General features: G+C 29.6%; 2 protein-coding genes across 2 annotated transcripts; both read right to left on the reverse strand.

The window, feature by feature from the left end:
- Positions 1-9554: 9554 nt before the first annotated feature.
- Positions 9555-10022, reverse strand: LOC129296371 (ethylene-responsive transcription factor 1-like). Its single transcript, XM_054934974.1, has one exon. It carries the CDS (start codon positions 10020-10022, stop codon positions 9555-9557), a length of 468 nt encoding a protein of 155 aa, XP_054790949.1.
- Positions 10023-11583: 1561 nt separating this feature from the next.
- Positions 11584-13464, reverse strand: LOC129296372 (uncharacterized). The gene is made up of 2 exons (XM_054934976.1): positions 13025-13464; positions 11584-12094 (listed from the first exon to the last, which is right to left on the reverse strand). Exons 1-2 carry the CDS (start codon positions 13462-13464, stop codon positions 11584-11586), a joined length of 951 nt encoding a protein of 316 aa, XP_054790951.1.
- Between the last annotated feature and the right edge of the window lie 1713 nt (positions 13465-15177).

The following is a 15177-nucleotide window of genomic DNA, read 5'->3' on the forward strand; positions in this document are numbered from 1 at the left end:
TTTTATAATTGGCTTCAACTCACACACTATAACATTTCAGATAAATTTTTACCTCCCACATGCCATTAGGCTAAATCACATTTGTCCATCCTTATACTCCCAACAAGTAAACTAAATCACATTTGTCCATCCTTATACTCCCAACAAGTAAAATAAGCAATTTAGTCAATTTTCAACACAAGCCAGTTATTTGGCCTTATAATCATGCCATTTTAACCAATCCAAAGTAAACCAAATATTAAAATTACAGTCATCCAAATTGTACCAAAAATAGAAATAGTTTGAAAGGCATGATTATATTTATATATTCATATAATTGACAATAAACAAAAAGCCCTAATATTGGCAATATAACACATTATAAATCATAAATTAAATACCCAAAAGAGACAGTGGATCTATACCACTAAGCCTCTGGGACTCCTCCACGTGTCACTCGTGGCTCTTCTCCTGAAAATTGTTAACCACATAATGAGACTCAAAAGTCCCAGTAACCAAAGCCAATTTATGATAATGTATACAAATAGTTAAGTGTGTGCTTACTAAGTGAGAATTAAAAATAATATAATTCCAACAAATATAAGAAATATTACAATACACACAAACAACCATCCTTATATCCCTCCATTAACCTCGAGCCGTAGCCCTCACTCGGTGCTAAATTACCCGACCAAAGGTAGATTAGCCCGAGCCCTTACAAAGCACCTATTGAGCTCCAATAGGGGCGTACCACGTGGCACATAAATACAACAACAATGGCAAGTCTCCCAACACCTCCCACAATAATCAAACAAATTCATAATAATATTGCACAATATACAATATAAAAAAAAATTCATAATTTTCTCAATAATCACCCAATTAACATGAAGTAACACTAATCATAAATTAAAAGCATGGTTACCTCGTGGCTTTTTCAATAAATTATTTCTTAAAATTTCTCTCTCACCACAATCTTCACCAGTAATACAATCTACAAATAACATATTATTTATAAATATTAGTTTCAATTTTTTGAAACTAATAAAATAATTCTAATAATAGAATTAAAAATATAACATAATTCCTAATCTAAATCTTAATACAAATCTAGAGTCAATACTATTAAGTAAAATTTTTAACTCCTCTTTTACTCATCAATAAACATTAATAATCTAAAAATCAAATTTTTAAACTAATTTCTATTATCAAAATTTTCTTTTTATTTCATAAATTCGTACCTAAAATAGCCAAAAATTAAAAATTGAGTCTCTAGCTTAGAATCATAATCCTATAACCATAATAATTCATTTCTCATCCCAAATAATCATCTAAACCTCAATAAATCAACATATATTTTCAGATCTAGTTTAGAATTTGATCCATAAGCCACAAATTCAAAGATCATCAACAAATTTATACTCTAGAACATTTATTATACTACTGACAACCTCAAAAACTATATTTATTCAACATAAATTCATCCCTCTTCCAGATCTTAAATTTTCTACCACTACAAACTCAGAAACTAAAGAAGAATGATAACTAAGAAAATTTTTTAGAACACTTACTTAGTCTTGAAAAACTTAAAATCACACTCTAAATATCCTTTTAAAAACTCTTACCTTAAAAACTCAGATCTCCTGCACCGGTAAAACTAGACGCTCTCTCAGCCTCAGCTCACGCACAGGGAAGAATGAAGAAACGAAGGAAACATGTGAGTTTTTATAAAAATTTAGTGGGTCCCACATCTTTTTTTTATTATTTCTTCTCTCCTCTCTCCTTTTTTTTTATTATTATAATATAAATATAATCATTGCGGGGGAAGAGCACCAAAAGCGTCTTCTTCTCTTCTTTCTTTCCTTCTTTCTCATACTTTTTTTTATTATTATTATAATAATAATAATATTTTAATAATAATATTTTATTATTATTATTATTTTTTTTATTTTTTTTAAATTTAGAATTATATCCTAAGTTAGATTTAATAATCATCTCCTACTAATTTACTTACCTCTAAATATTTTTTTAAAAAAATTTTTATTTATCAAAAATTAACTATTAAAATTTAAATTGGGATGTTACACTAAGACTCTTAATACTTATCTTATTCTTCTTTTTTGACTTAGATTCTAATATCTTATCGAACCATCTCATATTTTTATTTCTACAATTTTTATTTTCTATTGATATTGTTCTTCCTAGACTTAATAGGAACACCATTGCTTAACTTTTTCTATTCTTTCACAAGATTTTTGAATATTATATTTCTTGAATATTCTCTGTTTGTTACTAAACTTACTTGGCAATATCATTTTTTTATAAGTTATATGTGATATTATGTTCATGTATCTTTGTTGATTTATTTCAAAAGGGGTGTTATCTATTTTATTTTCTATATTTTCTTCTGCTTTTATTTTACTAGTTATAACAAAGAACAATAAATTCTACTGTTTTAACATATGGACAAATAATTAATATTATAAAACCTTTAGAAAAGATAATTTTAAAAAATATAAAATAGAAATAGTTTGTTATAAATGTGAAAGATTTGGCCATTTTTATAATTTTTTTAAAAAAATTATGTTGTAAGTTTCAGCGGCGACACTAAAAAGTTGCCGCTGAAACTTTCAGCGACGACTTTTTAGTGTCTAATTGTTAGCATTTTTTATTTCTTTTAAAAAAATTATGTTGCAAGTTTCAACGGCGATATACAAGTTGCCGCTGAAAGTCGACTTTCAGTGGTGACTTTTTAGTGTTGCCGCTGATTGTCAGCATTTTTTATTTATTTTTAAAAATTATGTTGCAAGTTTTAGCGGCAACATACAAGTCACCGCTGAAAGTTGACTTTCAGCGATGACTTTTTAGTGTCGTCGCTGATTGTCTGTATTTTTATAATTTTTTACTAATGTATAATCATCAATATTTTTACTATTTATTCTTAGATATTTTTTATATTATAATTATAAATATGAATATTAAAATAAATAATATAACAACCTCAAGAAGTAAAAAAAATTAAAATAAATAATACAAATTATATTGTATCAATTATATTTATAGTTTACTTTAAACAAAATAAATAATATAATTTATAATTTTATAAATTGAAAGAATTAAATTGAAGTATTTAAGGATAGTAATGATATTTTATAATATTTAATATTTAATATATATGTGTGTTTGTATAGTTTAATAATATGTGTATATACATATATTTAATTATGCAATAATAGATTACAGGTTCATTCCAGCTCAGTGGCAAAATGGTTGGACACAAAAGGAGGAGGTCACGGGTTCAAACCTTGGAAACAACTTTCAAAATGAAAATATAAATTCATGACATGATGACATGTGGTGTGTGGTGAAGCGACACATGGAGAGTGACATGGGGCCATATGGCGTGAGGTGAGGGGCGACACATGGAGGATGACATGATGACACGTGGTGCGAGGTGGGGTCTTAAGTTAAGGGTGACATGGCACCACGTGATGTGAGGTGGGGCGCCACATGGACTGTGACGTGGTGTCATGTGTATAAGTGAACCAACATTACTTTTCAACGACAACTTTTTGGTAGCTTCAGTGGCGACAACTGTCGCTACTGATACTTAACATTCAGTGGCGACGAAAATAGTCGCCGTTGATGCGTGGTTTTTTGCGGTGACAATTGTCACTGCTGATTCTCAACTTTTAGCGGCGACTTTTATTATCGCCACAGGTTAAATTAGCGACAAGAGCTCTCGCGATGACATTGTAGCGACTTTTTATCGCCGTTGAAAACTTTTAGTGGCGACTTTTTGACTTTTGTCACTGTAGATTCTCAACTTTTAGTGGCGACTTTTTTTATTGCCGCGGATTGAATCAGCGACAGAAGCTCTCGCAGCAACATTGTGGCGACTTTTTGTCACCGCTGAAAGTCAATTTTTTTGTAGTGTTTATCGATAATGTGACTTCTAATAATTTGTATGTGTGTTAGCTTGAACTACTTAAATTTTAATGAGTTTTTCACTTAAATATTTTTTTAAAAAAAATTGATGGATTCTTTCATGTTCAGGCTTTGATATGTTGTCTTTGGATATATATATATATATATATATATTATATTGGATTCATTCATCATTTCATCTTATGCATGTGAGCTCTACTTTCGTTTTTTTTATTACCAAAATATACTAAACATGACCAATATAAATTAGGATCAATATAAATTAATTGTAAGCATGATCCTTGTTTATGTTACTATTGAATTCAATTAGGATCAATGTAAATTAAATAGAAAAAGTGTAACACCCTCAAATTTACAGACCGATTTTCGCAAATTATTAATTCAACAAATCCTTTTTTTTTTTCATTGAACCCTTATCATGGTAGAAAAATTTCTACTATGATACATCCAAGACAATATACCATAGGTCTTAAAATATCTCAAAAGTAATTAAAACCATGAGGGACAGACATGATCCTCATAACATGTTATTCAAATCAGATCATGAATCAAAAGGGACAGACATAATCCTCTTGGACATATAAATGCATTTAATAAAAGGATTAGAGTTTACATGCTCCACAAAGAAGATATGTCCTAAGTTGGTACAAGATACATTGTATAATCTAAAATAAGAGGCAACGTAAAAGATGGTGTCTCATACACCATAATTATACCTCTGGTGCTTTCTCAGCCGGACTCGCTCCTGTAAAAATATTAACCATGGGGAATGAGACTTAAAAGTCTCAGTAACCAAAAATTAATATGTAATGATGCATGCGGATGTAACTAATCATGCGATTGCTAAGTGGGCACACAAAACATTTAACCAAACAATACTTTCAAACAAACCGAACAAGTATTTAATTTGCATGACTACACCTTATATCCTCCTTTCGCCATGCTCGGACGCCAAATCACCTAGCCAAAGATGAGTTGGACCAAGCGACACGCCACTCATTGGGTCCAATGAGGGCTTACCACGTGGTAATAATTAACCGAACAAAATTCTCATTAACACCATATATTAAAATACCCTGACAAGTCATGCATCATTCAAATATCCAAACAGAAATATATCCGAACAATAATATCTCATCATGATAAACAAAAATAAATTTTTGACCCATTTGGCAATAATTTCAAACAAGTATATATATACAGTATTTATTTTCATTAATTCATAATTTTTTTCAAACAATAAAACAACACATAACCATTCACAAACACACCCATCACAACACATTAATAATGGTTACTTTGTGTCTTGAATAACAAGTTTCCCTTCACAACTCCTTTTTCACCACTATCTTTGTCAATATAATCTACATAATTATTTCACAATACTATATATTAATTTTACATTAAAATAAATAACTCTAATTTAAAGAGTTAGAAAGTCTTGGATCTATAATCCATATTAACACTAATTTAAGATTTATGCCTCATTTAACTTCCCAAATTCTTTTTCTAAAATTCTCGTACCCTAATAAACTATTTTTTTTATCCTCAAATCACTTCTCGTATCACAATTTCATCCTTCTATATTCTAAAAATTCATCCAAAAATAAATTAAAAATTTTAAAATTATCCTGAAGCCTCAAATCACCTTTCTATAACCTCAAAAATACCTATTCATACTTAAATAAATATTTAATAATCATAGGTTTATCCCTACAACTCAGATTCCACATAAATTCAACCATACAGATCTAGATTTTAACTCAAAAATTCTTAAACATGAGTTTCAACCTCAAAAAATATCTATAATATTTATTATATCCCTAAGAGTTTTAACCTATATTTTTAATCCATCATATCATCAGATTAACTATCATATAGAAAAATTCTAATCAGAATATTTACTCTATCCTAAAAATAATCATGTAACTAGAAAGCTAATATTATTTAGAAAATAACTATAAAATTAATTTTGTAATTAAATAAATTTTTAAATGTTAATCTAAACAGGAAAATTAGAACATACCTGAAAAAAAAGAAAATAATCCTCCCTTGCGAGAAAATGTCGAGCGACGTGAGAGGAAGAGAGAAAAATAATATAAAAAGGATTGTGGTCCCAAAATTATATTAAAAAAACTATAAGTTTGAATTTAATTATTCAAATCTTTGGGCCATTACTTGTAATTTTCACAAATTGCATCTTGGGCCCTTAGTTGCAATTTTCACAAATTGTAATAAAAAATTCCTCATGCTTCCGCCACAATGCACCTCTTCTTTTTTATACATGAGGAGGTGCCTTTCATTCCCACATCTAACCGATGTGGGACTAAACCCCCTCCTTTTTTTTTTTAACTCACACACACACATTAATAATAATTTTTTTTAAATCTTAAAATTATATCTTAACAAAATATTTCTTATATAATTTAAACTTAAGTTTTTAATTCATAATTAAATGCCTAATCATATTATTATTTTCAAATAACCTCAAATAATATAAATTCCTATTATTATCATCATTTTAAAAAAAACTTAAATTTCATAATTTTTTTTATCTAAAAATTAGGATGTTACAAAAAGCATGGCCATTGGTTCCTATACTTTTAGCATGTTTTGAATACAGTCGTTAGTTTTTTTTTTTTCAATTGCTCTAGTCTCTCAAGCTTCTTAAACATTGGTTCCTATATTTTTAAATATGACTATAAGGATTTAATAGTAGCTAAAGTGTACATAAATTCCGTTACTTCTCTTACTAACTTGATAAAAAATTAGTAGAAGGAAAAATAAGCAAGCAAGGCATCAAAGGCAAAAATTAGTTTGAACATTACTCACTTTATCATGATGTTACCAACTTAGCAATAAAATTAATAGAATTATATACATATTAGTGATTTAACTAATTCATCAATGATGATAAGTACAAATATTGCATACACATAAAATATAAGGGACTAGAAGCAATGAGAAAAGTTTAAAGAATAATACCAAAACATGCTAAAAGTACAATGACCAACAATTATATCTTTCCATTAAAATATCAAATGTAGAAGGAATTATATTCTGTCAAAATTATAAATAGTATGAGGATGACTCATTCCAAATTGGGAAAATAAAATAAAACTCCCTTGAATCTCAAATTATATAAATGACAGTATGATCTCTTAAAATATTATAATTCTACTGAAGTCCCAAAAAACTTCTATATTAATAAATTTTAAATTAAAAAAATTATTTTACTTTTATTGATGAGTTGTGATTAGGGTTTGTTATTTTGAAAACTTATTTTTCAATAACAAAAATTACAGTTGATAAGTTATGATTTTTTATTCAACTATTGCTACTCACAAAGCAAACATTATTATTCCTTAAACAAAAGTTATGATCAGGATTTGTTCTTCAATAATAAAAATTACAATTGAAAAGTTGTGATTTCTTCTTTAACTCTTACGATTCACAGAATAAAAGTTATTATTCTTGAAGCAAAATTTGTAATTGGTGCTTGTTATTTTCATTAAGGGTAAAAATATTATTTTCACTTTAAAATTTATTGACATAAAAGTTTATAGGAATTTGAGTGAAATTATTACATTTTAAGGAATTAAATTATTATTTATATAATTCGGGAGATTTTATTGTCATTTTCCCTTCTAAATTTGTAATAATAGCAATAAATAGAAAGATGAGGAGGTTGATGTGCCAAAAGCCCAAAAGTCATTCTTATTACTACACCAACCATGGCGATGAACACGGTTTAACAATCACTGAAGAGAGAAGTAATTCAATGCTTGACTTCAAAGTTGTACTCAAACATTACTTAAAATAGAAATCAAATAAAAAGCATTACTTTGTAGACCAATGTGAACTTAATTATTCAAACTCTCACGTAATACGAGAACATAAAAATGTGTCCAAATATATCCTTTTTATTATTTAAATATTGACCAGTTTCAGGAAGCTACATTGAGATTCTCACTAATTTAATTGAGCTTATTCGAATCACATGGGTGCAAAGCATAGTATTTGTTGCACATCTATTATACTTATTTATTTATTTAAATTTTAGTTAGATATTATAATATTTAAGATATCTTTTTGAATAATAAAATATAGTAATAAAATATTCTAAATGCATATGACTTGGAAATCAGATGGCTGAAATCTAAGTTTAGGGATTTATTCAATTTAAATTTAATTAATTACCTTGATGATGTGTTATAAAGAGGGATTTATTCAATTTAAATGTCTAAATTACTATAGTCATTTACTGAACCAAAATTATGAATTACAGAACCAAAGTTGTAAATGTAAAAAAATTTATTATACTTTTCTTATTAAAAAAATGATGAAAGTTATTAATGTTTAAACCAATATATATAGTCATTAGCTCAACTAGAGTTGTGGATGTCAAAACTCCAGTTTTGAACAAAAAATCTTTGTTGCAATTTTTTAAATTAAAGAATATTTTTGTTGTTTTATCAAAAACTTTGATGACAATTAGGTCTCTTAAAATTTAGAATATATTATCATATTTTATGAGATCAAATTATCGTTTCCTTATTTTGATGGGATTTATTTGCATTTTCTCAAAGAATAATATGCTTCACCCGAAAAAAAAATAATAATATGCTCTTATTGGAAAATCGAGTCGGCGTCATGTGTAGCCATAATAAGTGTTCCAAAACATTATTTTTTGTCCCAGTTACATCGCATGCATGTAAATTGTGCTTGTTTTATTTTTATTGTTGTTGTTGTTGTTATTTTATTGAAGATTTATAGTAAAGTCTCTGGATGTATAATTAATTTATTTACCTCACCAAAACAATTAATTAATTTATTCCCAATCATGTGCTCGTATCAATGTTCTATCAACCAAACGTGTTTAGCCGGAAAAAAAAAACGAAAAACTAAATGTGTTTTCCTCCACATTATTTAACCTATTATAACATGTTATTCATCAATACAGTAAAGCATAATGATATGAATAATACTGTAGATAAATAGTTGTTTAAGACTTTAAGTATCATTGGTAGGTCCTGGGTTCTTACTTTCTTTTCGCGTGTTTAGCTTTTCCGAGGAATTATTAAGAACACATATAATAAAAAATTTATAAAAAAAGAATTAAGGTATTTCAAATAAATTAAGATTAAGTGAATTAAGGTTATATTCTTAATTCAATTGAAAGATCCGTTTCTTTTTTTCTGAATAACCTTACGTGATGATCCTTCTTGCCTAGTTTCCCTTTTTTTACAAAAAAAATTTAAATCTATATTTTTAAAATTTAGTTTTTTAGATTGATATTTTTTTATTGCACGCATGAATCATCTCAATCAAAAGTAATTATGTTTAAGACACTGTCTAACACTAAACGTAAGCAACTTTTGTTGTAGGAATTTGTTTTATAATGTTATTTTATAAAATGATATCAACATATTTTTTTATTTATGTAGTTTTTATGAAGGAAAAAAATATTTCTCCTAACTTAAGCCCCCTACTATTTATTAGAATATTGTAGATTATAGAAATATTCATCTTCTTTTACACTTCCTTCAAACTAGCACATGACAATGAACAAGCATGAAACTGGATAATAGTACTTTAGATGAATGATAGAGTTTGTAATTTTAGTGTCAACAGAATCTGATATGGCTTCTATTTGTTGCTAACTTGTTCAATAGGCCAGCAAGGCTCTTCTTACTTGACCCTTGAGATGACGGCGACGAAGGTTCCGGCGAGCTGCCCCGCTTCTCTCCAATGACTACTCTTGCCGGCTCCGGCGGCGGCTCTGATCCAATAAGGTTTGGGAAATTGAGCTTGGCTTTTCTGCCATGCATCTTGAAAGCAGCTCTATCATAAGCCAAAGCTGCGTCCTCCTCGCTCTCATAGGTTCCGAGCCATTTCCTTGCTTTCCTCTTCGGGTCCCGGATCTCCGCTGCGAACTTCCCCCATGGCCGCCGCCTCACTCCTCGGTAATTGCTCCATCGAGATGGCGCGTTCTTTTCACACGCCACAGATCCTGTGTTATCACCAGTAACGTTATCATGGTCATAGCCACCTGAATTCAAACCGTCGTCATTATTCCCGCCCGAAAATGACATACCACCGGAGTCACTAATACATACACACTAGGGTCTCTCTTTTCTTGCTCTATAACTCCATTTTTTTCTTCGTTAATTCTCTCTGCTGCACACAGTAGCTGATGCACACACATATTTATAATTGAGATATGTCGGTTAAAGTATTTACCAAACGGTATCTAGAAATTTCACTGCTCCACCACCCATTGACTTGCTTCGGGAGAGATGAGAGAAGTGTCCAGATTTTTCTTTAACAAATATCCTATCCTTATACAGTCTAGAATGAGATATTATCACCAAAAATTCTAGAGAGAGAGAGAGAAGTCGGTGATTCTCAACGCCAGTTACATCACATGCATGTAAATTGTTCTTGTTTTATTTTTATTCTTGTTGTTGCTTTTTTGTTGATGAATTATAATAAAGTCATTGGATGTATGATCATCTCTGTTTTCTGAAGCTAGCTTCTGAAAGAGTTGTTCGCTAATTTAATTAAATATTATAGTAATAATTAATTAATTTATTTCACCAAAAAAATTATTTCATTTATTCCCAATCATGTGCTTGCAGAACTTGCAAATCAATGTTCTATTCTATCAATCATATGTATTTGGCCAAAAAAAAAAACTAAATGTGTGTTCCTAAACATTATTTAATCTATTATAACATGTTTCTTATTCATCAATACAGAAAAGCATAATGATTACATAATAATGTAGATAAATAGTTGTTCAAATAGTAGAAGAAATTATACCTTGGTCTCACATGAAGAAATTTATCATTAAGAGATCTATAAAATTTATAAAATGCTTTCAAATTTTAAATCCTGTATATTTACAACCTAATCATGGGCATTGATAATTGGATAACACTTATTTATAAGTTGTCAATATTTTGAATCTTGAGAATATTTGTAAATTTTATGAAATTTTTTGATAATAAATTTTGTTATTGTGACCCAAATATAAGTTTTGCTAAATAGTATTAGTGGGTACCAGCCTCCTAGGTTCTCACTTTTCGCGCCGTGTCTAGCTTTTCGGCAAAATTATTAAAATCACATATAAGATAAAATTTTTTATAAAAACGAATTAAAATATTTCAAATAAATTAAGATTAAGTGACTTAAGGTTACATTCTTAATTCACTTGAAAGATCTTAGTTCTTTTTTCCTAAATAACCTTATCTTATGATCCTTCTTACCAATTTTTCCTTTTTTACCAAAAAAAAATGTTTTTTTAAATGTGTATCTTTAAAATTTTGTTTTTTATATTGTTAGTTTTTTATTGCACACATGAATCCTCCAAATTAGAAGTAGTTATGTTCAATACACTATTGGACATTAAATATGAGCATTTTTTAGTGAGATTTTTTTTATATTTTTATTTTATAAAACGGTATTAACATATTTTTTTTATTTATGTAGTCTTTATCAAGTAAAAAAATTTTCTCCAAACTTAATCCCCTACTATTTATTAGAATATTATAGATTATATAAATATTCATTTTTTTTTTCATTTCCTTCAAAACTAGTACATGAATGTGAACAAGCTAAGCACGAAACTGGATAATCTTGTCAACTTTAGTATCAACGGAATCCGACGTGGCTTCCATTTGTTGCTAACTTGTTCAATAGACCGGCCAGGCTTATCTTCTTACTTGACCCTTGAGATCCATCATCCTCGGATGTACAGTTAGACGGCGACGAAAGTTCCAGCGAGCTGCACCGCTTGTCTCTAATGACCACTCTTGCCGGCTCCGGCGGTGGCTCCGATCCAATAAGGTGTGGGAAATTGAGCTTGGCTTTTCCACCACGCATCTTGAAAGCAGCTCTATCATAAGCCAAAGCTGCGTCCTCCTCGCTCTCATAGGTTCCAAGCCATGTCCTTGCCCCGTTCTTCTGCGGTTCCCGGATCTCCGCAGAGAACTTTCCCCACGGCCGACGCCTCACGCCTCGGTAATTCCTACATCTAGGTGGCGCGTTCTCCTCACGCGCTACAGATCCTGCATCATTCCCCTTTAACCCAATTATCACCACCTGGTTCCACAGTGTGGTCGTTCTCGCCGGGAAACACCGTACCACTGGAGCTAGCAGCTCCCTGATCCACCGAAGCCGTGTCGCAGTTCAAGTTGGAAGTAGGGTTGCCGGTCGCCGTGAAGTAGCCATTCATGAGAGTCATGAACGAATAAGGATCATCTTCAATCAGGTAATGTTGAACTGATTCAAAAGGAGAACAATTAGGGTTCATTTTGAGAAGTTAATAAGTTTGATGAGAGCACAGAAGCGATGGATTATGGATCTGTGAAGCATGGGTTTTTATGTATATATGTGTATGTATGTATGTTTGCATAGTGACTACCTAAGAAACACCGATACAGGTACAAGTGTCGGGTACGATACGATACGCGGACACGACTATTTTTCAAAATTTTAGGATACGGGTACGGCTATATAAATAATTAAATATTAAATATTTGGATGTCCAAAAACATAATTTTAAGATGTCTAATGCCATCACAAAATATAATATAATAATAGTCAAGCACTTAAAGTCTTAAACACTATCAAGTGACAAAAAATAATTATCAACTTAAAGTAATTCTAAACTTCCTCATCTTCATTGACACCATCACTTTCTTCTATAAGTTCTCTCTCCAAGATTTTCTTCTATAAATTCACACTTCCTGAACTACTACTGAGTTTAGAATTAGAAGTCATTGCAGGTTTAATTTTAAATAATATCCTGCAATTTTAACAAGAAGAGAGCTAATAAAAATTTAAAATAAATCAATATTTAACTCAATAAAATAATCCATCTAAATAAAAAAAAATTAAATCAGTAATTCAATTGCTCTAAACAACTCTCTCGATTCAGCAGTGAGCAAATTATCCAATAATGTAATAATAATAATAATAAAATATCCATCAGCAGCACACAAATTATCCAATAATGCAATAATAATAATAATAAAATCTCCATCAGCAGCACAACAAGAGGAACTGAAAATGAAGCTGAAAAACGACCGACCATACAGAATAAATTACCAATGAAGCTGAAGAACGACGGTGAGGTAGAGGCAGAGCAGATGGTCGAGAATCAACGTGAATTGTGAATAGGTAGAGGCAGAGCAGAGCGGGTGAGGCAGCGACGCAGCGTGAACCATGAATAAACGTGAGAGATGAAGAACGAGAATTAGAAGCACAGGCGGTGAAGCTACAGCAGAAAACATGAGAAGGGGGGTCGATTGGAGCTGAAAATGTTAGGGCATCGGATTTTTGGAGTTGGGACTGAGTAAAAGGAACTGAAAAACGCAAAAAAATCGCGTCTGCCCGCGTCCAACCCGCTTCTGCCCGTCTCGACCCGCATCCGCCCTCGTCAGCCGGAAACTGGGAAAAGGGACACGCCGTTCCCCCGTCCTGAATGCGTGTCCGTGTTGGATACGTATCCGACACGGACACGCCGGCCATTTTGCCGTGTCCGTGCTTCTGAGGTGACTACTGACTTGTGTCCTTAGTAATGATGATGTTGTGTAATTATTGTTTCCTGGAAATTTCAACTGTGTCAATTTGGAGTAGCTGTGATCGCGCATGTGGTTGGTTCATTGCTTTAATTTGTCGTGTAACAAGCAGCATGACAGAAGCAATATTAATCAAATTATACATATTAATAAAGCTTATGAGATATATTTTATAAATATTTTTTAAAATAAAATATAAAATTTAAAAAGTGTATATTCCATTTATCAAAGAATATCAAAGAGAGATAATATAATAGGAAAAGTAATATTAAAAAAAATCTTATTTTTGTCAAAACATCTTATATTTTGGAGCAACTAATTTTTCCAAAAATATCTCATAATTTGGGATGAAATGACTACTATTCATAATAAAAACAAATAGTCTTTTATATTATAGATTTATGGTCAACCACAAACTACTCCAATAGCAATGCCGCCTCTTTTTTTCTCAGAAGTGGTCTCAAACTTTATCTCATTATTGACATGTTTGTATGTATATGTACTTAATTTGATTGTATATGACAAAAAAGATATGACTTCTTGGAGAACTCTAGAATGCTTAAGCGATTTTTTTATTTTCGGTAGAGATTAGAAATAAATTTTTTATTGACTGTCTCTAAGTTATCATTTAATAATTAATATTCTTATTATGTTTTGTTAAAAGTATGAATATTATTTTTTTAAATTATTTTTATTTTACTTTGAAATGTTGAAGTATTAATGAATCCCATTTTTTGTGTCGGTTTAATACTTTAGAATAAAGTCACGCGTTAATGGACAAACACGAGAATATTTAGCTTCCCAATACCCCGTCAGGGTGTGTTTCAATGCTCATAAAATTTCAAATATCCAAATTTATTTTTTTATTTCTATTAAAATTAAAATTATAAAATGATAATAAATTTTTTTTATTTTCAATATAAATAATAAAAATTTAATTTAAATGATTTAATTTAATATTATATATATCAAAATAAAAATTTATAAATTTTTTTAAAAATACTATTAAATTTAGATTGTTTAGAGTGCATTTAGATAATTAATTTAAAAAATTCTAAAATTTTTAATATTTAATTAAACCATTTAAATTAATTTGGTGATAAAATAAATTTATTAAAAATTTTAAATTTTATTTTAATAAATATAAATGAAAAACGTTTAAATCAAAATTGTTCAGATCTCATTAGTCAAGTGAGCAGCACACGATGCCCAGCAGCCCCAACCAAGTGGGACAACATCAACAACATTATTTTCGGAACCTACGTGTCAGAAAACAGTGTTTTATGTTTTATTATGATATTATTTTTCTTCTTTTTTAAAGCAGCTTTTGTTACTAAAATAAAAAAATGAAATTTATTGCAAAAATTTACGCTATTAATAAGTCATGAGTAATATGATGAATGATTAATATAATATTCATGTATTTTTCAACACAAGAGCCCATATATAATCAAACTAAATTTTATTGGCATTTTAAGATTTACTAGATTAAATTAGAACTTAATAATATTGGATGTTTTAATATTTGAATTTTTAAATTTCACTGATTTTTAATTTGGAAAAAATTGAACAGTATTGTACAGAATAAATATACACTCTTAATTCATTCCTAAAATGTTCGACCCTGCTGATGTTCGACTTGCATCAAATCAAAAACACATTG

This window comes from Prosopis cineraria, unplaced genomic scaffold (genome assembly GCF_029017545.1).
Source record: "Prosopis cineraria cultivar Desert tree isolate PC_DT_omini unplaced genomic scaffold, ASM2901754v1 PC315, whole genome shotgun sequence".
Classification (NCBI taxonomy): domain Eukaryota; kingdom Viridiplantae; phylum Streptophyta; class Magnoliopsida; order Fabales; family Fabaceae; genus Prosopis; species Prosopis cineraria.

Coding starts and splice junctions, on each gene's coding strand:
- LOC129296371 (XM_054934974.1), bottom strand. CDS start 10,022: ATGTCATTTTCGGGCGGGAATAATGACGACGGTTTGAATTCAGGTGGC.
- LOC129296372 (XM_054934976.1), bottom strand. CDS start 13,464: ATGGCCGGCGTGTCCGTGTCGGATACGTATCCAACACGGACACGCATT. Junction 12,095..13,024: donor TTGGTAATTTATTCTGTATG/GTCGGTCGTTTT, acceptor TCGGTGGATCAG/GGAGCTGCTAGCTCCAGTGG.